Genomic DNA, 24,785 nt, shown 5'->3' on the forward strand with positions numbered 1-24,785 from the left:
GATGAAGTGATGAATAAATCTCTGAAAGCCAAAGGGACCAAAAATAACAGGCTTATTAAACATGCCTACCAATAATAGTTTCCTAAATTTCTTTGAAGTTGTTTCCCTGACTTTAACATAAAATCTTAAATTCTCTTAAATGCTACTGAAGATCAAAAAATTATAATCAAAAAGAGAACTTAGCAGTATATATCCTTTTCCTATTTTTAGATAAACAATGTTTGGCTTTCTTCTCTTATGTTTTTAGTAGTTATTTATCATAATTAACTTTTGATAAGCATTTGCTAAAGTGACTTGTAATCACAAATCAGGTTTAATCTTATGCAAGAAAAAATAAAATTTTAAACTTGTAAAACACATATATTAGAAAGTGATTACTCTAAGTATTAAAATTGATTTTCTTTACCAAAAGAGTTTGCAATAGATTCCTAAAATGATCTCTCCTTAGGCATGTAGAATTAATTCAACTTACATTTATCTTATATTCCATTTTGAATACCATTTACAATTTTCAAACTGTCCCCCAAATCTATCAATCATTTCATCAAGTGGAATTATTAACAGCTGTATTCTAAAGTGAACTTTAATAAAATTCTTCAGTTATAATTCTATTATTTTTAACTCACCATACCTTACAGTTGTCAGAAGATGCCCCCAAAACATTTTCCAAAATATGATCTCTTGCCACAATAAAGAACAAATGTGGTAACTCTACAGGGGAAAACAAAAAACAAAAAACAAAAAACTTTTAAGTATATGTGCTAGAAGCCAGAATCTTTCACTTGGTACTGTCAGTCTTTCTAATTTTAGCTATTCTAGTCTCCCTGGAATGATATCTCATTACAGTTTTTTTTTTAAATCCTTTTTCCCAGCTTTTTATTGAGGTAAAATTTCATACAATAAAATTTATTTATTTCAAGTAGACAATTTTATTTTTAGTAATTGCATACAGAATACAAAACAATCAAGGTATAGAAAATAGCCATTTCCCCAAGACGTTTCCTCATGTCCTCTGATCCCATCTCCTGACCCCAGGCAAGGCAGTCATGGTCTTCCTTCTCGCTGTAGTTTCCCCTCTACTTGTAGCTTTACGTATATATTTTTATATGTAAGTCCTTGTCTGTGTGTACCAAAATATTATCTCCAGGTCAGCGGTTTATATGCAACATGTTATTATTTCTCGAGATTTTGTTGATTTTCTATCAAAATGTACTCTTTATTGCTGATTTTTAGTAGTTTGACTATGATCTTCCCACGTGCACTTTTCTTTCGATTTATCTTAATTGGAGTTTAAAAGTCAATGTTTCCTCATAAAACTTGTAAAAATGTTTGGTCATTATTTCTTCAAATATATTTTTCTGCTCTATTTTTACTCTTTATTCCCTCTAGATCTCCAGTTACACTGGGTTAATCCACTTGATATTGTTCCATAGGACCCTCAGGCTCTGTTCTTCCTTGATCTCCTTTCTTTTCCTCAAACTGAATCAAGTTCACTGACACTTTCTTCTGACATCTCTAATCTGCTGTTAAATCCAGCCAGGCTTTTTTACTTCAGTTATTTTTTTTTCTGTTGTAACAATTTCACCTGATTTCTTTATACTTTCCATCTCTCTGCTGAGATTCCCTGTCTTTATTCATTAAGATGGCATTGCCTTTAAATCTTCAACATGCGCACCAACAGTTCCTTTAAAGTTTTGCAAAATTTGACATTTGGCCCATGTCAAAAGTTTTTCTTGACTGCTTTTTTTCTTTACATAGGATTCATTTTCCTGTTTCTTTCCATACATAGTAATTTTCGACTATGTATCATGTTTATAAAAGATACATTGTAGAGAATCTGTATTATATTTTTCTCTTAAGAATGTTGATTTTTGTTCCAGTAGGCATTTTGTTTACTGACTGATTACTTTCAATTTACACAGACTTGGTTTTACGCTTTGTTAATACAAATGTGTAAAAAGCCCAAGGTATTTCTCAAGCCCTTGTAATTTGACAAACTCTCTCTCCTTTGTGAATATGGTTGAGGCTTGATTTCAGACTACATTCTGGGAAGTGGACACTTGTTTACAGTATGAGAGCTGAAACAAGAAATCAGCGTCACCTTGTTCAACCTTAGCTGGGAACAAATATGTTGAGTGACTCAAATTTTTTGCCACTCTGTGCAGGTCTAAAAATGACTACAAAAGTGCCTAGGTACTGATTTTGGATAACAAATTTTAACAAATAAGTATATTTGCAAATATGGAATCTGTGAATAATGAGGACCAATTTTGTATATATTTTTAGCACAATGAAATCATGTAGCATCATAAAAATATTTTTGTGCTTAAAGAGGTTAACTTTAAATTAACTATTTTGATGAAAATTGTCCCTAAATATGGTATAAGTGTTTCCTAAACAAGCCACCAAAGATAATATTCCTGACTCAGGGTCATGATTATAATAAATGCTAAAATCCAAGGAAATCTTAAAGGCTTTAGATGTATAAATGTGTGCTCTTAAAAAGCCCCAGTTGGCAATAATTCTTGATGCCTCTGCTTTTTTTTTTTTTTTTTTTTTGCTTCTTGTCGGTGTTTTTTTAAACCAAAGCTTATTATACCCTAGCGCTGTGATCTTGAGAAAGTAAGCTTTATGGGTCTCAGTTTTCTAAGGTCTCTGTGGGTCTAAAATTCTCTTTTCTGGTTATCAGTATTATTTTTTGGCCTTTAGATAACTCCTCTTCTTTTCTAACTTTATGCCTCTGATTGTCTGTGTCCTGCAAAATCAGAAAGCCAACTCTATTCAATTATTTAAGAATAAAAGACATTCTAATTAAAGACCTGAGGTCTTAAATTATGTGTGTACATATTTTAGCAACTAGGAGACCTATACACATTTACTCCCTGAATCTTAGCTATACTCCAAACAGATAAGTAAAATCATCCATATTTCCTAACAGGTACTTACAATAAAAGCAATCCCTAAAACACTGTTAAATATTAAGTAAACTAAATATCTAATCTATGACATCCATGTACAGAAAAACAAAAATAACAGCATCTTTCCTAAGATCCTCACTGGTTCTACGCTTGAGATGATAGGAAAATATATACAGTTTGAAAAGCTAGTATTAAAAACTCTTAGAAAATAGACAAGTAAATTTATTGTTGACTTATTTTCTTTATTGAATTAAAATTATACTATTATAAAATAGCAATGTATATACAAAGGGATTTGATGCATCATAGTATATACAATTATCTTTAAAAAGTCAGGATGCAGGTTACAATGATTATGAATATAAAATTTATATTTAAACATTCTCCATAAGTGATTTATTTGGCTGTTTTAGTTCGAAGTCGTCGTTTGAGAATCTGATGATCGCTTTCCTTCACTTTATGGTCCATCAAAATCTGAAATTAACAATTTCATAATTTTTTATAAATAAAAATAAAAGCTTATTTATAATTAATAGATATGTTCATGTTATTAATAACTGAAATAATTAGTACATTACAGTATTTTTTTGTCCTCCTGGACTGCAGGTATACTATCTTGTACAATAAATCATGCCTAGAGTGATAGATTCTATAAGAGTCTTTCAACACTACTGAATTATAGAATTAAAATAATTCACACTTTGTATTGAATTCAAATTTGAAATAATTACTAAAATTTTGGAGGTAAATGCCTCAAATAACTTTTAAGAAATGATCTTTTGCAGTAACAAGTACATAACTTAGAAAGTAGAAAGAGCATTATTTTGCAACTAAGAAAAGAAATAATTTCAGCCAGGGGAGAAAATTACGTACTTATCAGACAGATGGAGAAAAGTGACCAAGAAAACAGTACTTCTGAAAGCATGTCCTAATTGACCCTAATCTTAACCACTCGCTTTAAGTGTCTTACATCTGATAGTTACTGTTGCAAAACGTCTCTCCCCTGATTTTTCTTGGCCACCTCCTATTGAAGGCTTTTCCTTTAATTACTTTTCTATCTTCACTTTCATCCACTAGGCAAATGCAAGCATGATAGAAAATTAGAACTTTCTCTGTAATAGCACAGCCTGTTCTGAGTAAGGAGAATGAGTCATAGAGCCAGGATGACAAACTACAGTCTTTTCTTAAGAGAATCTAGAAGCCTTAAAGGAAAGGTGGGAGGAAACGACTGAATGTCAATTCTACACCTTTACCAGGCAGACTTTAGGCCCAGATCTTGTGATAAAGATAATAAGAAAAACGTATGTTAGAAGCAAATGAATTATTAAATAATGATAATTTTACTGATGGAATTAAAATTCCTGATGAGTTTATAAATGTAAATACATGATACCTGTATACATTAATGCAGCATTTATATCCAATTACTACAAATTTAACACATCCAATACCAAAAGTGTAACATTTAAAGCATGTTTTAAGAAATTTGATGAACAGAATGAAAATTCAAACCATTATAAAATTTACAAAGTTATGAATAATTCAGAACTAAAAAGAACATGAAGAGTTTTACTTTTAAGAAAACTGAAATGGTAGCTCACCACTTGGCCAGATATATCAATAGGAGATGAAATTTCATTTGTGTATAATTTCCGTTTGGCCCGTTTTGGTCGAGACACATTTTCTTTACTTACTTCTACATTTGAGGGCTTTGAAGAGCTCATTGTTTCAATTATTTTCTTTGCTATGAAAAAAATACATTAGTTAAATTCTGGAAAAAAAATCTAACTGCAAAGGTTCTAAATCCTTAATAAGGAAAGAACATACCGTATTAAAAAGAAAAGCACTGCAATTTATAAATGGTGAAAGGACATTAACAGAAAAATCACGAAGAAAAAAATTAAATGCCTAATAAACACATGAAATAGTGATCAGCAGTAAAAACAAAAAGACAAATAAATAAAATATCATTTCAGTAATGTTCAACATAGTGAAAAGGTATGGTAAGTTACAGTACAAGAGTAAAAACTCAGGTGTCTTTAATAACTTGCAAGAGGTTTATGCTACATTAAGGAAAAGAGCAGGACACACATATGGTGGACCACGCAGCATTAAAAATAATAAGGGAGTAGAACTAGTTCAGTACTCACATGTAAAGATGTCCACAACGAATATCAAGTGAAAGTAACGTGTAATTGTGAGCCCTTTACTTTTAGTTAACACACATGCCCGCACACAAACACACACACACACATAGTAAACTGTTAACAGTTGATTACTTCTGGGAAGTAGAATAGAAATTTTTAAATTTCTTACTTTGTACATCTGTTTTATTTTTTTTAACAGACACATATTGATTTTAACACACAACATATTTCCATTTGGGAAAACTCCTGAATAGAAATCCATACACATATGACATCAACTGTATTTAAAAAAAAAAAAAAAAAAAAAAAAAGAAACCACATTTAAGGAAATATGCTGAATTGATGGTATACTTGTCAAGGGCTGAGCTGAGCCTGAGAGCTGAGCTGCCAGATGTCAGAGTAGCTAATTAAGACAACAAGTCAAAATGAAAGTTAGCAGTCAAGACTCTAACCACTTACTGCAATAGAATAGGAAAGAAGCTGATCCTGAGAATGCACCAACCCCACCCCACTTCCATACTCCCCCATAGAATAGTACATGGTCTAGGTCAGGTGGGTCAGCACAGAAGTGGGGGTCATCTCACTGCGGGGTGAGCCCTAACAAAAGGTCCTTGCACTTGCAGGTTTATGGACCTTGGGGCTGGAGACAAGGGAGAAGGGCTAGGAATGGAAAGGTAGTCAGACTGGAAAGGAGTGTTTTCAAGGATCCCCTGCTTCCGCATCATAGAGAAGGTCTTCAGCAGAGGCACCTGAGGAAGTTCTCTACTGAAGGTTCCCTGTGAAGAGCATCCAGACAAAGGCTCCTAGGCTAGGAATGCAGATGTGTATAAGAGCATGGCCTGCAGGAGACTCGAGTCCCTGACTAACTCGCTGCAGAGACTGCAATGCACTGGCTGTGTACCAAGTCTGACAGGGGAAGGGCAGCTTTCCCCCATGAGGCCTAATAGGTAGTCTTTGTAATTGCCTGTGGTCAGTCTGAATCAAATCACACATAGGATTTTGGCCTGGAGCCTCCAAACTCTTCACTGCTCTGTGCCAGCCGCTATACTGAGAGCTAAGGATGTAAACCAGACAGACATTTTGCACTTGTAAAGCTTATATTCTACTGGAAAAGATAACAAGAAAACAAAAAAACTATAGTTTAAATAATCCAACTGCACTGTGAAAAGATCACTCTGCCCGCCAAGTACTGACCAGGAGACAGGCAAAGGGGATAAGCTGGGAGACCAGAGACATTGAGTAATGGATTAATGGTAGTTAACAGAGCAGCAGAATTTTAAGAACTAATCTCTTTTCTTCTTTTTTCCCTGTATCTCCAAGTGAACAACAGACATGTATGGTAGTTACAATCCAAAATAGAGATACCTTACATTCCTAGAAAAATGTTCAACAAACAAAAAATCCACACCATGTATATGGGTAGGGAAATTGTTAAGGAGCTGAGACAACCAAGTAACAGAGTCATTACCACGTGGGTACCCTCCTTTCCTTGAAAATATATTTCCTTTTTATATATAAGTGATGGTCAATATAATTTAAATAAAATACACAAGAACCTAAAACAACAAGTCCCACTTCTCCAAATTCAGACATTTAACAGCTTACCGTTTATCTCTCCAGATATTTTCTATGCTTATACAAACTATTTCTAAACTTATACAAAAAATACAGGTATTTTTTGAAAAATATAGACAAATGGGCCTGATAAGTCTGAAGTTTCCGAACTGTGCACCAAGACTGCTGCAGCAAACTCACAAGAGTGCCTCGGAGTATTTTAAACTTTTGAGGTAAACAGTGACACTCAATAGCTTAGGGTAGTTCACGGTTTCAAAAAGATATCACATTACCTTCCTTTTGAAGATGCCGTATTTTGGCAACCTGAATTTTCAGAAGCTGAATTTTCAGTGGTTGGTTCGGCCTTAAATACTAAAGGATCGAACTATTAGGTGTTTCTTTGGGTACACAGACACAATGGAAAAAATTACTGAGACACTAAGGGCACTGTGAGCCTAGAAAGTTTGGGAAGCTCTATGTAAAGTTTTTATAGGAAGTATTTTTATACAACCAATTTGACTCAGTTCACCTGTCCCCTGCCTCATTCTCCCCACCTCAAGTCTCCAATTTATTGTATGCTACCACTCAGGTAATCTCATGAAAAGCCCCTTCCCCCCCAGTACCCTCGCCACATTCTACATGCCAGACACATATTGCCACCTGCACATCCCCTACACTTCCCTGATACTCTGCTTGTATTAACTGTTCCCTCTGCTTGATGTGTACATAAATATATATGTATAGGGAGTATATCTCTTAGCATATATTAATATACAGGTATTAATATATTTACATCATAAAGAAAAAAGCATTAAGCAATTAAACCCAATAGGTATTTACAGAAATATGTTTTTGATATATATAAACAGGCAATATTTATCTATGCAGAGGAAAAAAGGTAGAATAATATATACCATAATATTAACAGTGATTATCTCTAGAGGGTATAATCTTCCAACATTTCAATTCCGAGGTTAAATCCTATCTCTTCTATAAAATCTTCCCATAGCCCCAGACAAAACAGCTCTCTTCCCCCCAATACTACCACAGTTCTTTGCCTACATCTCTATAACTACGTTAAGCAGCCTGCTCTGGATCAATTACTTAAATACAGGTCTTTCTCTTCCACTACATAGTGAACACCAAGGCATATCATCCTTTCACGTTTCCTTCACAGTACCTAACATAGGACAACGTCTATCTGAAATATAACAGTCACTGTTGAGTTAAGACACCAGTCAGATATTAGAAAGTACCATATACCTAACATTAAAGGTCATTTAATTAACATTCTACAAACCTTTTGACTGAAGAATAGTTGGAGAATGTTGTAAGAAGTCTCCAAATTTCTGCAGCGTTCCTTCTTTTTTCTTAGAGGGCACGTTTATACTAATTGTGGACGCCTGACTCCGTAAAGAATAAACTGTCTTAGATGATGGACGTGTGGAAACCTAATAAACAAACATTTTCTGTTACTGCTGATGAGGAATGTTAGAAGGAAACATTAAAGTTGAATTAAAGAAGCCAGACACAGGTTATGAATTCTCAGGCAGGGAACTTGGGATTAAAAACATGAGAGGGATGAAAAGGCCAGAAAGTGGCAAAATGAGTGTGACAGGCAGAGTGCACAGTCAGAAGTGAACATCTAGAGGTACCTGCTCCTGGCTAAATGCTGAAGGTTATATTCTGAGCTGGATTTGATGAACAGGAAATGGAAGATAAATTAGTTATAACTGGATAATTACTAATCAAATTTGACATCTTTATTTTCATTTTCTACTTTATAAATTTATGAAAATGGTCAGTTTTGGACAAATTTAAAAGACAAACCTTTTTTTCCTCTTTGACAGAAGAATTTCCACGCTCAGAAACAGGGGACTTCAAATTAGTTCTGGGTGTAGCATTCTTCTTATTTTCAAATTTCACAAAGTCCTAAAAATAATGATTTCCAGCTCTGATTAATTTCTTGACAATATTTTTTCCCTCTCTAGACTATGAAAAAAAAGGAATAAAAATAAACAAAAAACAAGAAAATGGTTCTTAATTGGGGGCAATCCTGACCAGGGGACACTGTCAATATCTGGAGATATTTTTGGTTGTCATTGCTGGGAATAAGGGAGGGTTTATTGGCAACCAGTGAGTAGAGGCCAGGAATACTGCTAAAACCCCCTAAAATGTACAGGATAGTCTCCAACACAAAGAAGTATCTGGTCCAAAATGTCAATCGTGCTGAAGTTGACAGACCTTGACTTGAAGGTATATTTTCCCATCTTCACTGAAATATTATTGTTATATAACATACGTAAGTTTAAGTGTATAGCATGTTGATTTAATACATGTTTTTACTGCAAAATGATTAAAGGTATAAACTTTTCACCTGCATAATAATGAAATTACATTGGCTAAATGAAAAATAGTAAAAAGGGTAACATCTTTGAACCCCATCTTTAAAATACAGCACAAAGGGAGGGTGACAGCTCAGTGGTAAAGCGCATGCTTAGCATGTATGAGGTCCTGGGTTCAATCAAAACAAAACAAAAACAAATAAAAATCTATGGTATAAGTACAAGTAAAATGTGAAAGTTAAGATGTCTTCCTTATTATACCATTGACATCTTCTATTTTTCCACACATAATCTCACTTAAGACAAAGTCTTTTGTAGTATATTAACTGAATTACACATGAACAAATCCTAGTTGTACTAAAGATTATAAACATAAAATGAAAAAGAAAGTCAAAAGAAGCAGAGAGAAGACCATGACTGAACCTCAAAATTCAAATTACAAAGTCAAGTCATCAGGATCATAAGAAGTAAATTTCCCAAAAGGGGAAGACAGACAGATGGGAATCAGAGGAAGCAAATGAAGAAAGATTGTAACTCCACCATATTTGTAGCGACAATAAAGATCTCTTTGGAGTCTTCACGGGAGTAGAACACAGCAATGTGTAAATTATTTTCCTCAGTTTATTACGACAGTAAAGTGCTAGCAAAATCAGTTAAATCTTTTAAGTTCCTACAAGATATATGTACAACAATCTGTGTATCTGTTCTGAAATGGGGGGTATATACCAACAGTAAAATGAATAAAATAATTGTGTCTTAACCCAGAGTACACAGCAAATTTTTCTTTTTCTCTTGGAAAAAATGAATCAAGGAAAAGTCAACACAGATGTTAGCCAACATGTTAACATAAATGATGATGAAATTAAACTACTTAGTACAGGTGACGCTTGAACAACATAGGTTTGAAATGCGTGAGTTTACTTATATGCACTGATTTTTTTCAATAGTAAATACCACGTTACTACACGATCCATAGTTGGTTGAATCCGTGGATGAGAAACCTCACATACAGAGGGCCAACTGTAAGGTACACAAGATTTTCACTATGCAGTGGCTGGTACCTAACCCTCCTGTTGTTCAAGGGTCAATTGTATCTTAATGGTATCTAAAATATATTAAACATAAATTAAATACAGAATAAAAGTTAACTATAAATTAAATAAAGATAGAATAAAAATTAACTAAGGCTCTCCAAAACAATCTCTAAAGGTGTTCTACATATAGCAGGAAATATGCTAACTAGTATTCATTTAGCAAATGTATTACCTGACAGAGAGCCTCAGGAGTATGGTTAATACTATTTCTGCTCTTCCACCAGCTTGCAAAAATACTACTCTTTAAAGAAGTGAAAAAAACAAGTTGGAGAGAAAGTTATTGCGCTAGAGAGTTTATAATTAGTTTTAAACTTAAAACAGTCTCTTTTAAAATAAATACTGCCATTTACTGTGTATCTACCACATGTGGAGCAAAAGCAAAGCATTTTAAACATAGTATATCTAACCCTTTATTTCCCAAAGGAGGAAAGTGAGGATCAGAAAGTTTATGTGACTTGTCAAACCTGCGTGGCTAGGATATGGTAGAAGGTTTGGAAACTCCGTAATTAGAAAACTGCAGTAGGAAGAAGTAAAACGGTTTTCAGCCTGCCACTAAACAGAGACCCAAATTTTAACAGTGGCTGGCTGAAAAAGAATCTCTTCCTAAACCTATTATGACCATAGAAACCTAAGATTTTAGTTAAGAGACAAAGATTATATTCAAGGAGGTTAATTAGCCATTTCAGTTTCTCTAATTTCTTTATCAACTGTTTTCCTCTTTCATTGGAGGGAAAGTGACTAAGTTTGAACAGGACTGGTATATTGAAACAGCTCTCTAATAAAATTTGCCAGCTTTTGACCTATCACAGCTTCACTGAAATAAGGAATAAACTACGTATTTTAAAATCCATAAGTTTTCTGTTTGAGGACTATTCACCACAGTAATATTCTTAAAGAGTATTGAATAGACTGTAAATTATGATTTTGGTCTCTAATAGCAGTGCTTATGAACAGGAAAGCAATGTAACAAGAGTTTAACTATATATTATCACTAAGTTTAGTAAGAATAAGGTTTACTTGTTAAATTCTATTAATAGTTAACAGTACTTACTTCCTCCATTTCATTACTCTTCCTCTTCCGGGCCTTGGGAATCTTAACCATCACTGGTGAGGTACAACCCGGGTGTTTCACTGACATTTTGTTTGGTTGTAAAGGTGTAAACTGAATCTCTAACTCGGGTTTTGGAAATCGTGAAGTCTGATTATTTTCTGTTGACACTTCACAAGAGTCAATGACTACAGATCCATCCTGCAACAGAATTGAATTAAAAGGGAAAACAAATCTTATTTGCAGAATATGATTTTCTAAATTGCCAAAAATTACCTCTCTCAATACCTATTAAAGAGAATGAATTGGGAAAGATGAAAAGTTTTCTGGGTCAAATTCACCACAGCAAGGACAGAAAGATTGAGTTATCACCTACTTTTCTCAAGGTTTCTACATGGTATGTTAAAATTGAGAGAAACTTAGAGATCCATTATTTCCCAAACCTGTGTGATCATAAGAACTACCTAGAGAAACTGTTTAGAAGATTCTTGGACCCTACTACAAACCTGCTAAATCAGATATCTCCAATGAAAGCATCTAGATTTTTAATAAGCACCCTAGTTACAGTTAACTAAAGTTTGCTGCAAATTCTTTATTATTCTTGCCACTGAGAGACAGAGTCTCATTCCCCTCTCTTGAACCTGGGCTGGCCTTAATGACGTCCATGACCAACAGCATGTGGTACAAGTGACATCATGATTCTTCTGAGGTTTGATTATAAGAAGCTCTGTAAGGAATGACTTGTGTTATTCCCCCAGATTAAAATGCCCTTCTTTTCCCATTCTCTGCTTGGTAAACTTCTATTCACCTTTAAGACCCAGTACAATGTCACCTTCTCTAATCCACGTCCACAGCCACTCAGGCAAAATTCATCGTATCCTCCTCAGTCAGTGTTCCTTCTTAGCACCCTCTTCCTAACACTTAGTCCATAAGGTCAAATGAGGTAGTCATTTACACACCTGTCTTATCAGATTCCTTACTCCTTGAGAATGGCAATCATTTCTTATTTATGTCTTCATCCTCGGTGCCTAGCAAGATTCCCAACACTGACCATGCCCAATAAATGTGTTTTTTAAGTAAATTTTTAAATGGTAATTCTATTTTCAAAAAGTGACATAGAGTTTTTATCCATTTTGTATGCAATCTGAGAAACTCTATGTTATCCAATGTGAGTCATTACAAATTAAGGAAACTCATTATGAGTTATTGAGATTTGGTGACACTTGAAAATGGATAAAATTTCCAAAACAATACTATTTAATAGAATGCTTATTAAAGGACTTCTTATAATGACCTCCAAATAGTCATTCATATTTTATCTTTTGTGGGATTTTCTATTTCTGACCACCAAATTTGTATATATTAAAAGATCTGTTTGAGATCAGTATCACTTTGAGAGTAGTATCATTTGGGGATCAAATTTCTCCAAAAGAATTTCACCTCTCCTAAAAAGCCATTAGTTTTCCTTCCCATAGCCAAGAGCACACACAACTAATTGTAAAGCAAGGTACCTACAACAACTGATTAAATTATACTTGCAGGTGTTATTTAGAAATTAATGGTCACTGCGTTAAAAACTGGGCTATGTTATCCAATACCCACCTCTACTTCATCTCTGGAAATTTCAAACCCTGTTGACTGAGGTTCAGTTTCAACCCTGTCAGGATCCACTGAACTCACACGTCTGGGCTGGAAATCCATGGTTTGTTTTCCCTAAAGTAAGGAAATATTAAAGCAGCAAGCCATCGTAACTGAAAATACATTAAAACACTTCATCTAAAGAATACAAAATCAAGATTTGGGTGCATTAAGCTGTGGAATTAATTAAAGACTTCTTCAACGACCACCAAACTCTCCTCCTTCCTCTCTTTCATCCTCAGAGACTTAGGAAGGATTAGGCAACTTTCCAGCCTCCTCTGAGTCTGATGTAAAGAGAAATTTGAAGATTACTTTCAACTTCCAAGGTGTTTTACCTACATTCTGTCACTTGACTTTCACTACAACTCTGAGTTAGATTTGGCAAGAATCATTAGTCCTACTTCCCAGAGGAGGAAATAGAGACCTAGAGATGTCAAATGACATGACCAATGTCTGTCCTAAGTTGGACCTTGACTCCAACAATCACGTTAACACAATTTTGAAAAACTAGAGGTGTCTGAGGAATGCAACTATAGTGTTAGACCAGAAAAGACCACGCTGATAGCTAAATCTTTCCTTGCTGCACTTTCTTCATTCTACTTTCTCGGTCATAGGGTATGTTCTATTCCTAAACCTTACTTAACAGGTCTGTAAAGAAATATAGGATTACATTTTTAAACTTGAGAAATTCCAATGTGGACCTTCTTATTGCTACCATCAAAATCAGAAGTCAAATACACCTCTTATGTACCTACCCCTTACTGATAAATGAAAAAGATTCCATTACAATCATAATGGGGAAAGCAACTAGCATGTACTGACTTCCACTGTGAACTGCACTGTTTTACAACACTCTCAACTAATTCTCACAATTTTATTAGGAAGACATCATCATCTCTGTTTTAAAGTTTGGAAATGTTAAGTAATTTTCCCCAAAACTCCCCAAACCACAATGACAGCAGCTGATACCTAGGTTTTCTAACTTTGTATTCTGCGCAATTTATACCACATGCTAATATATCTTTTTAAGGAGACGGTCTTTCTCTCAGAATCATAAAGTCTTTTGATGTAAGAGATAAACACATATAAACATTTATTTTCCTACTGTCTGAAGGCTTTAGAACAGCAGATTTTTAAGTGCAGATCATTTACTCTGAAAAGACTAGCTTCAGATGTACCCTGATTCAATTCATCTGCGAAGTATGAGAAATGCAAATACTTTCTTCAGCCAGGGGTCTGAGCCCCAGTATATTACGAAAGTAACTCCTGAATGACACATTCCCTCACCACTGTGCTTATTTCCAAAAATAATTTGTATTTTTACTGCAAATTCAGGATGGGCTCAAATATTTAAATATTACCAAGAGTTCAAGCTGAATCACATTTCTACATTTTAAAGGTAGATTAGGGACTAAATCATAAGTTGTTTATTTTCTAATTACTCTACCTGAGAGAGATGACCAAAATATTGGAGAAAGTGCTATTCTTGAGTCACTGATGAGTCAATCATAATGATAAACTCTGAAAACTCAAAATTCATGACAAATGTCCAAATAATCTTTCAAACTCTGATTCCCCACTGATCTATTGAAACTTACTTTTTTATTCTTTAAGAGTTACTCAGGGGGGAGGGTGTAGCTCAGTGGTAGAGTGCATGCATAGCATACACGAGGTCCCTAGTACCTTCATTTAAAAAATAAATGAACCGAATCTCCTCCAACCAAAATAAATAAATAAATAAATAAAGTGATGTTATTAAAAAAAGAAAAAACACTAGACATAAAAAAAACCCCAAAAAACTATGACTGAAGAATTGTGCTAGACATCAGAAACTGACACAACATTGTAAACTATACCTCAAAAAAAAAAAAAACCCAAAAAGTTAATTAAATAATTTTGAAAAATTCCTATGCTTAATTAAAAAAGGCATAGAAAGAACAAGATTCTACTGACTGTTTCAGAAGCCTCTGGTGTGACCTTTCTCAGTTGTTCAATCTCAGCGTCCTTCTGCGTGTTGCTGGAGATCAGGGCTTTCAGCTGTATTTCTAAAGCTGCAACCAGCTGGTCCCGTTCTTCCCGCCACTGCTGGAGGTTACCATCCTTCTCAGCCAACTGTGCTTTAAGTATTTCCTGAACGGAAAATAGAGAAAATGTTAAAGTAAACCTTGAAACATTATGAATCTAAGAATTTGTTGCAATTTTTATTATAAGTAACACAACAAATACAACTGTGAACTAGATACATAACAAATTATGTAATCAGGTCTAGATGAAGCATTTACTGGTAAAACAAAATACATAATACCTTCATATATCTTAAATGTCCAAATTCATATTTATCCTATCCCACCTCATTCCAAAAAACAGCTTATTGAGTACTTCTTTCAATAAAAAATTATAGTCTTTAGACTAATTCTAGCATCTCCCCCAATATTTGGGAAATAAGAGGGTTAAATTACAGAAAAGCAAATTTAAAAAAACCACTAATAGCAACAAACAATAGAGAAATGAAAATTTAAAATACCATTTTCACTGGTTTCAAAAATCATGAAGCAGTGGTAAATTAAAGAAAGTCAGTGCAAGACCTAAACATGACAAACTACAAAACATTACTGAAAGAAATTAAAGAACACTTAAATAAATGGGGAGAGAATCTGTGTTAAGGATCAAAAGATTCAATATTGTAAAGATGTCAGTTCTCCTCACAGATCCATAGAATCAAAGCAATTTCAGTCAAAATCTAGGCAGGCTTATACATGCACGTGAGTGTGTGCACGTGCACAGAAATGAAAAAGCTGACTAAAAGTTATATGAAAACGCAAATGATAAAGGATAGTCAAAATTATTCTGAAAATGAAGAACAAGTAGGAGCAATCACACTATGTCATTTCAAGCCTTCTATAATAATTATCAAGACAGTGTCATATTGATTAAAGGACAGACAGAGATTAGAGGAATGGAGGAGAGGGTCCACAAATGTATGGCCTACTGACAAAATACCAAAGAAATTCAAAGGAGGAAAGGACAGTTTTTCTAACAATGGGTGATGGAACAACTGAGTAGCCAAATGGAAAAAAAAAGAAAAAACCTTAATCATAATCTCATACCACATACAAACCCTTGGACAACTGATTTATGACAAAAGTGGCAGAACAATGAGAAAGAAACAGTTTTTTCCGAAAGCACTACCAAGCCGACTGGGAATCCACATTTAGAACAGCAGCAGCAGCAGCAGCAGCCTTTACCCCATCTCACTCCACCACAAAAATCAATTCTAGGGTCTAAATATGAAAGGCAAAAACCCCAAACCTTTGGGGAATAACAGAACATCTTCATGTCCTTGAGGTCCATAAAGGAAAAGACTGGGAAAATGAATTAAAATAAGTTTAAGAATTTCTGTTCATAAAAAGGCAACAAGAGAGTGAAAAGGTAAACTAGCGATTGAAAAAGGGTAACTGCAACACATTAGAGGAAAAAGGGCTGCTATCCAGAAAGTATAAGGAACTCGTCCTATAAATCAGCAAGAAAAAAGATAGACAGTTCAACAGTAAATAAGCAAGGGGACTTACATAGGCAGAGCCAGTAAACAAAGCATCCATCAGTACTAACTGAATGAGTTATATAAATGAGTACAACTATTTTGAAAATCAGTTTGGCATTCTACTACAGTTCCAAATATGTATATCTTTGTCAACTAGCAATTTTATTCTTGGCTGTGCAACAGAAAAGCATGCCCATGGGCACTAAGGGAAATGTATAAAAATGTTTCTACAAGAATTTACTCATAACAGCCCCAAATAGAAAAAAAATCTACATGTCTTCACCTTTAAACTGAACAGACTGTGGTATACTTATCACTGAAATACTCAGCAGTGAAAACAAACTTACTCCAGCTACATACAACAGCACAGATGATTCTCACAAACATAATACCGCGTGAAGGAAGCCAGGCACAAAGAAATGCATTCTAAAAATTTTCATTTATTTAAAATTCAAAAATGCACAAAATTAAAGTTTAACATTAAAAAACAGAATAGTTATTACCATTGAGAAGAGGGGGTCTCTAGATACTGATACTGTTCTATTTCTTAAACTGACAGTTAAGTGGGTGCTTGACTTTACAGTAATTCACTGAACTACATGTTTGCTTTGTTTACTGTGTTATAGGTTATAATTTAAAAAGCTTTAAACATCAATTTATTTCTTAAATATGGCATTAACATATATCTTAGGTATGACTGTAAAGAAACATATGGGAGAAAGGAGAAAGCTAGCTAGATTAAAAACTCAAAGTAGGTTTACTTGCAGGCATAGCTGCCACAGGGACCACTGACTAGGAAAAAAAAATAGGCCCATTCCTGGTTTAGAGCTGGAGTAACTATGACAGCCAACAGCTTTGGTTTCACTTCTTGCCTCCTACTACTGTCCAGGAAGGGTGGATGTGGGCTGTGGGACAGAAACAGAACCAGCAGCAACCTCTCCTGTTAAGACAGATGCAGCATCACGATCCTGCTCAGCCCAACACTTCCTGAAGGTACCTGCAATCATGTGCAACTGGCACATGAAATGAAATATACTGCCATCTCGGTGCTGTAGTAATGACAAGTATTAGTCTCACATAATTTGTCATGTAACAAAGAGAGTCAAGTCTCTAAGGGAACATGACAACTAAATGAAATGGTAGTATACTAGATTAGATCCTAGATCCAGAAAAAAAGACAGTGGGAAAATTGGTGAAATTCTAATAAGGTCTGTAATTTAGCTAACAGTACTACAGTAATATTTTTTCTTGATGTTAATCATTGTATTGTTCTTATGTAAGATCTAACATCAGAAGTTGGGTGATTAGTATATAGAAACTCTCTGTACTAGTTTGGCAACTTTATTGGAAATAAAATTACTTCAAAATAACAAGATAACAATATTTTTAAAAATCAGTGGGAAAATCATCCTTAACATATTGAAAGTTAACATTCCTGTTTGCACAGGAAAGTGTAGCTGATACTAGTAACATTCTGTTATAAACAAATTTGGAAATGCCAACAGATGACAATGTGACACTGCTAAGTTACTATTACTGTAAACAGAGAACTAATTTTTCATTTAAAAATAATGTTAATCTATTAGGTAATAGCTTTCCTAGGATCAGTGATGACTTTTAACTTCTTTTTTCTGATTAGCAATACTGGGTGCCAAACAGACTAAGATGTTGATTTAAATAGGAGGAAAAAAACACGCTAAGATAGAATCGCTTAAGAACCATAGCTAGTCAATGTAAAACTAGAAGTTATTCTATGTATGGTCTTCTAAGAAATACTTAGTTGACTTAAAAAAAAAAAGTCCTGATAAAATCAGCTTACGAGGTAAAATATAACACCATGTTAGTAGAATCTAAAGTTCAAAATGCAAATTTTTACAATCTAGTAGGGATAACCCTGTGGTCAAAAGGAAGAGATTTTTAAGTTCTAAATCTAGATACTGAGATGTAATCAGTTATTTTCCCAACTTGCTAAATGGACTGAAAAGTTTAAATAAGAACATTAAATGAACTTCAAGATAAATTGGGATAGAAAAGTCATCTTACAAATAGACAAACTGCCGTTAAAAAAATAAAAAGAAAAACAGGCAACCATACAGACACTGATAAGAACCTAAGGATCTCAGGGGAAAATTTAACAAACTAAACAAAGCAGGCGAAATACACTGAAGATAAAGTATAAATTTTACCAACCATTTCATTTTGTTGCTTCAAACAATGCTCTCTGTCTTCAGCATATTTTTTCATTTCTCTGTTCCGTAAATTCTCGGACTCTTTTGCTTGAGTGATAAGCATCATTTTTTCTTCTAACCATTTTTTTCTATCAGCTTTATATTTCTGTTCAGATTCCTAAATGTATAAATAGCACAAGTTAACTATCACATGCTAAAAATGCAGTTTATAAATTTGTACTTTTAACATTCCATATAATCCATCATTTTTCACTTCAACTTTTCAAAAACTTAAAACTAAGTGTTTTTCCTTAAATAAGTGACAAGATTAGAGTTTATTTCAGATTATGCAAAGAACACTGCTGGTTTGCTTTTCTAAACAGTATTTCATCTATAAACTTAATTTTGCTATAAAGTCCATTTAAGGGCTTTCCTTCATCAGTGAGCTTAAGAAGAAATAATTTAAATTTCTGAAAGAGTTACAGAGAACCAAGCCTTCTTAAATGCCAGATTAAAAAAAAGAAATTAACTTATGGTGGTTATTTCTAATTGCATGGTTACAAAAATAAAATTTTCCTGGGTACACAGGATGCCAAATAAAGAGTAACTTGTGCAACAGGACAAACATTTATTAATTTAAGGAACATTGGGAACAGCTAGACAGAGAATACAGTTCATAGGTAAAGTTCAAAGAGGCTTGCATGGATTCTTTAGGTTCAAAAACATCTAATTTATACATTCAAAATTCAAATAAAAATTCATTTCTAACAAAAACAATACTACTACATTAAAAACTATATAATTAAAAATCCCACTGTTTTATAAACTTCTAAACCCACTGTACTTGATAAATTATGGCAAGTCCATTCCAGGATTACAAAGTTTATTATCTAAGATATGTGATCACATCATTTGAGAACAATGTAAAACATACTACATGTTATACAATGTCCTTAATGTGAACATTCTCAATGTAGTTAATGTATTTTTTTTTTCATAACTAATAGAGTATTTACTCTGTTCCAGTTGCTTTTGGGTTTTGACAATGGAGAGGGTAAATTCCAAAGTACATAATTAACAGTTACAAAAGAAAGTAACTGATTTTTTTGTTGTTCAGTATCTGATTATATACAGCCTGAATTTAAGAGAATAATTTAGATGCAGTCAACTTTTCAAAATCATGTTTTCTTCAATCTCAAAACTACAATTATGAATACAACTTCTAATAAAATGTACAAAACTTTACATAGTATTCGTTAAATCCCATTAAAAAGCTATTTCCTCCATATGCTGTTGCCTTTCACATACATAGTATGTGAAAGCTGAACATGGGGGCAAATACAAACACAAAACAGAATATCTTCTATGTAGCAGTATGGTTTCAAATGTATTCCAGTATTCAGATATACAATTCTATTCTTTACCAAATTAATAACTAAATTTACAATAATCAAAATAATTTTCCTAACAGTCATCTTCTCCACAACAGTATTTGATGAATTAGAAAATTTAAGGAGTAGCAAAAGAGATATAAAGACATAAAAAGTGGCAATTTTAGAATTAAATGTGTAAAGTGCAAAACTGAAGGCCCACTGCATTTTCATTGGCGCTTAGTAATTTGTACTTTGGGAATTTCTTCCCCATTTCATTTTAATGTGTACTGAAAAATTATATTTATTAACATTTCCCCAGTATCGCTTTACCTATATCTAAATTAATTATAAAATACTTACTAAACTCTTCTCTTATGAGAAATATAACATATAGATACATATACATACATAGGTAAAAACCATACCTGTAACTCATCTTGAAGCTTACTAAGCTTTGTATTAAGTACATCTGTGTTATCCTCAAGTTCTTTATTTAAACTCTGATTGCTTTTGGTTTCCAGATCTTTGCATTTTTCCTTCCATTTTTCCAATTCTGATTTGAAAACATAAAAATTATTTTAAAAAGCACATACAAAAGTTATACCAAGTAGAGATATATGCAGCATGAGATATAGATCAGGAATCAGCAGAGACCAGAAACAGAAGTACACAGACCAAGACAGAACTGAGACTGTTCTAAGAGATTATCAAATTCTTAAAGAACTTAAAAAACTTCTCAATAACCCACTGCATAGTGTTCAAAGTATATAGTATAAATGCATGCCAATAAACAGGAAACTTCACGTTCTCAAAACAAATAAATGAATAAATAAATTAAAAACCAAAATCAAAAACAAAAAAGGGGGCAAAAACCCCCACTGATGGTATTCTGAAGGATAGAATCAGAGTATTTATTGAGATAAACATACAAGATGACATCAAATGGTGCGCAGATGTGAAATTAAGTTGAAAATTTATTCTTAACATCTGCGGAACACTGCAACAGGTCATCGCCCAGTTATTATCAGTGTCCTTATTCCTTCCTTATTTACATACAATTTTACTTAGATAAAACAATTTTCATCACAATGGAAAATGACAAGTGACGGGATATTCCAAAAACACACCAAATACTTTTTCACTATGAATTATTATAAACACTAAACTATTTTAAGAAGGAAGGAAATCTAGGAAAATAAAGAAAATGGAAGAGTGCATCTTGAGATATTTAAGTAATCTTGCTGTACCTGTGGCCAGCCTTGCTGCTTCCTCTAACTTTGCCTCAAGCACTTGATCTTGTTCTACCTGAGTTTGTTCTTGTTCTTCCAGAGTCATTCGCATGTCTTCAATTATTTTCTCTTTAACATTTAAATCTAAAAATTTGGAAAGAACATTTTAGAAATTACTAACATAGACATCTAGATTCTATTTTTTTCTTGAGTTCTTCTAAAATTAAAATACAGTTTTATTAACCATAATAGAAGATGAGTTCCAGAAAGATGAACACTTTGTCTTCTTCACTGCTATATTTTCAGAGCCTAAAACGGTACCGGCATATGTGAAGCACCCAATAAGAAACTGATATACAGATGGATGCTTGGATGACGGCAAGAATAAATGGATGGAAAAGGAATTTTTTCAGATAAAATTAACAATTTTCTATACAATTAAACTATTGATAAAATAATAAAACTATTATTTTACTGCACTTCATTTAACTGTGCTTCTCATACATTGTTTATTTTTTACAAACTGAAGTTTTGCAGCAATCTTGCATAAGGAAGTCTATTAGCGCATTTTTCCAACAGCATCTGCTCACTTCCTGCCTCCATCACATTTTAGTAATTCTCGCAATATTTCACACATTTTCATTATTGTTACATTTGTTATGGTGATCTATGATCACTGATCTTTGATTTTTTTTAATTGAAAATTTTAAATTATTTATTTATTTGGGGGGGAGAAGGATTCGGGTTTTATTTGTTTATTTTTAATGGAGGTACTGGAGACTGAACTCAGGACCTTGTGCATGCTAAGCACACACTCTACCACTGAGTTATGCCCTCCCTGCTGATGTTACACAAACTATACCCACATAAGACAGCAAGCTTAATCCATAAACATTGTGTGTGCTGTGACTGCTCCAATGTCTGGCTGTTCCCCTCTCTCTCTCCCTCTCCTTGGGCCTCCCTATTCCCTAAGACACAACAATATTGAGATTTGGTCAGTTAATAACCCTACAGTGGCCTCTAAGTGTTCAAGTGAAGGGAAGAGTTGCACGTCTCTCACTTTAAATCAAAAGCTAGATATGAAATGGTTAAGCTTAGCAGGGAAGGCATGTCAAAAGCTGAGACAGGCCGAAACCTAGGCCTCTTGCACCAAACAGCCAAGTGGTGAATGCAAAGTAAAGTCCTTGAAGAAATTTAAAAATGCTACTCCAGTGAACAGTCAAACAGTAAGAAAGCTAAACAATCTTACTACGGATATGGAGAAAGTTTCAGTGACCTGGATGGAAGATCAAAACCAATCACAACATTCCCTTGAGCTATGGCTTAATCTAGAGCAAGGCCCTAATTCCCTCCAACTCTATGCAGGCTGAGAGAGGTGAGGAGGCTGCAAAAGAAAAGTTTCCAGCTAGAAGAGGTTGGTTCATGAGGCTTAAAGAAGGAATCTGTCTCCATAACATAAAAGTGCAAGGTGAAGCAGGAAGTCCTGGTACAGAAGCTGTAGGAAGTTATCTAGAAGATGTGACTGGATTGCTGCAATCTCATGATCAAACTTGAACGATGAGGAGTTGCTTCTTACAGATGAGCAAAGAAAGTGGTTTCTTGAAACGGAATCCACTCCTAGTGAAGGCGCTATGAAGACTGTTGAAATGTTAACAAAGGATTTAGAATATTACGTAAACTCAGTTGATAAAGCAGTGGCAGAGTCTGAGAAGACTGACTCCAATTCTACTATGGGTAAAATGCTATCAAACAACATTGTATGCCACAGAGAAATTGTTCGTGAAAGGAAGAGTCAAGTGATGTGGCAAATTTCCTTGTTGTCTTCCTTGAAGAAATTGCCACAGCCGTCCCACCCTTCTAACTTAACTAACTTAACTTGACTAACTGGGTATTTACCCCAGTAACTACCACCCTGATCATTCAGCAGTCAGCAGCCATCAACATCAAGGCAAGACCCTCTACCAGCAAAAAGATGACAACTCTCTAAAGGTTCAGACGATGGTGAGCATTTTTTTAGCAATGAAGTATTTTTCAATTAGGTGTGAACATCGTATTTTTAGACATCATACTGTTGCACGCTTAACAGACTACAAAATAGTGTAAACATAACTTTTCTATGCACTGGAAAACCAAAATAATTTGTGTGACTTGCTTTACTGTGATCTTTGCTTTACTGTGGTAGTTTGGAACCAAATCCGCAATGTCTCCAAGGTATGTCTGTACTAATAAACACAAATCTTAGGATTTAGAAAAAATATTTTTTGTCAAAACACTTACTTTTAGCGTTAATATTCTCAAACCAAACTAAAATCTTTACCTCCTAAAAACAAAAAATTCTCAAGCCTAAACTTATTTTTTTTAATCGCAATTATTTTTGAAAAAAGTTCAAAGCCAAATATTTACTTCTAGTGTTTTTAAAACCAACTCCTCAGGAATAACTGTGCTATTATTATAGCCTTACCAAAATTGCTTCTGGCCCTTTAAAAGTGATTGAAGTAATGGTTTATAAACAAATCTATTCTAATTCTGCCTGATACAGAAAGGAGGAAAAACTGGTTTACTGTCTCTGGTGACAGACACATAGTATCAGGGCTCACTTCAGACACCTCTTACCAAAATGACTGCTCATGTCAGAGGTGATGAATCTTTAAATGCATAGCTCAAACTCAGGTCACTAAAAATGACATTAAAAATGACACAAATCTCAAAAGATGGCTCCCTTAAAATTCTAAATATAAAGCACGCTTAAAACAGTAAGAAAAATTTTGAGTAATTTTCAGTACTTCTGTCCTTTGATGTAAGCTGCAGGGGAGCTAATAAAACAGAATTCCTCCTTAGGATTAAAGGAGTACTGGTATTACTATCTAAAAGTCTTTCTTTCAAAAAGCATGATTTGTAAATATATTCAGATTATATAATCAATTATAATTGTATTCAAATAATTCATTCCTCTTACACCCTACTTTTTGCTCTAAACTAGAGGGCTTGAAAGGAGTTTAAGTATCTGGTTATTAATCAGTAAAGTCCCAGGACAACGATGATAACTTCACTGTCTAAATACCTATTATTTGAAAGGTAGGAGCAGTAAAGGAAAAAAGAGAACTATCATATCAGTCACTGCCTCCAATAATTTACATTTTATTTCAGGGAAGAATCCAGAAATATGCAGCAAAATAGAAAATAAAGCAACATAAAAACAGTTACGAGATAGCATATCAAAGTTATCTAAAGGTAGCTATGAACTATTGTAGCTAAATAAATGCCTGTCAAATGAACAAGTAATTAAATGCTTAACATTCAGGGAAGAGGATCACTGAAAGCTACATCAGGTTTCAAGGAGAAAAGGCTTAAGCATAACATTTGAGAACAGGTAGGGAGGAGAAAAAGGGACACCACACAAACTAAGGAAAGAAATGACACATAAATGTCCTGTAAAACTCTGGATTAGAAATACTCACTTAGTGACAGCTCAAATTTACTTTAGAATACCAGTATATCAGGTATACATAAAACAAGTATGAAAGCTTCAAATCATGGGGAATACCATGTTTCACTTACCACACTGGCAATAAGTTTAAAGTTTGATAATACTTAATACTGGCAAAAATGTGGGGAAATGGGCACTCTACACATTATCACTGAAAATACAAACTAGTATACCCACTTTGGGAAGCAGTTAGCAATAGTCATAAAAATTTTAAATATACATCATTTGGGCCAACAACTACAC

The 24,785-nt window shown here is 33.9% G+C and overlaps 1 protein-coding gene across 6 annotated transcripts in view; it reads right to left on the minus strand.

Moving 5' to 3' along the window:
* Positions 1-3,110: 3,110 nt before the first annotated feature.
* The window catches only part of KIF20B (kinesin family member 20B), a 67,602-nt gene continuing 45,927 nt past the window's right edge, over positions 3,111-24,785 (minus strand). The window contains exons 24-34 of one of the 6 annotated variants that reach the window (XM_045507557.2): positions 21,074-21,199; positions 20,252-20,379; positions 18,476-18,631; positions 14,698-14,874; positions 12,709-12,819; positions 11,110-11,307; positions 10,231-10,299; positions 8,450-8,551; positions 7,920-8,070; positions 4,520-4,662; positions 3,112-3,392 (exon numbers count right to left, since the gene is read on the minus strand). In XM_045507557.2, coding sequence (XP_045363513.2) covers positions 3,315-3,392; positions 4,520-4,662; positions 7,920-8,070; positions 8,450-8,551; positions 10,231-10,299; positions 11,110-11,307; positions 12,709-12,819; positions 14,698-14,874; positions 18,476-18,631; positions 20,252-20,379; positions 21,074-21,199 — 1,439 coding nt within the window. In that variant the 3' untranslated portion in view covers positions 3,112-3,314. Of the gene's footprint in view, positions 3,393-4,519; positions 4,663-7,919; positions 8,071-8,449; positions 8,552-10,230; positions 10,300-11,109; positions 11,308-12,708; positions 12,820-14,697; positions 14,875-18,475; positions 18,632-20,251; positions 20,380-21,073; positions 21,200-24,785 lie in introns of all 6 variants that reach the window. The other 5 variants (XM_045507559.2, XM_045507558.2, XM_010971232.3 and 2 more) reach the window with 5 other exon arrangements.

This window comes from Camelus bactrianus, chromosome 11 (assembly GCF_048773025.1).
Source record: "Camelus bactrianus isolate YW-2024 breed Bactrian camel chromosome 11, ASM4877302v1, whole genome shotgun sequence".
Taxonomy (NCBI): Eukaryota; Metazoa; Chordata; class Mammalia; order Artiodactyla; family Camelidae; genus Camelus; species Camelus bactrianus.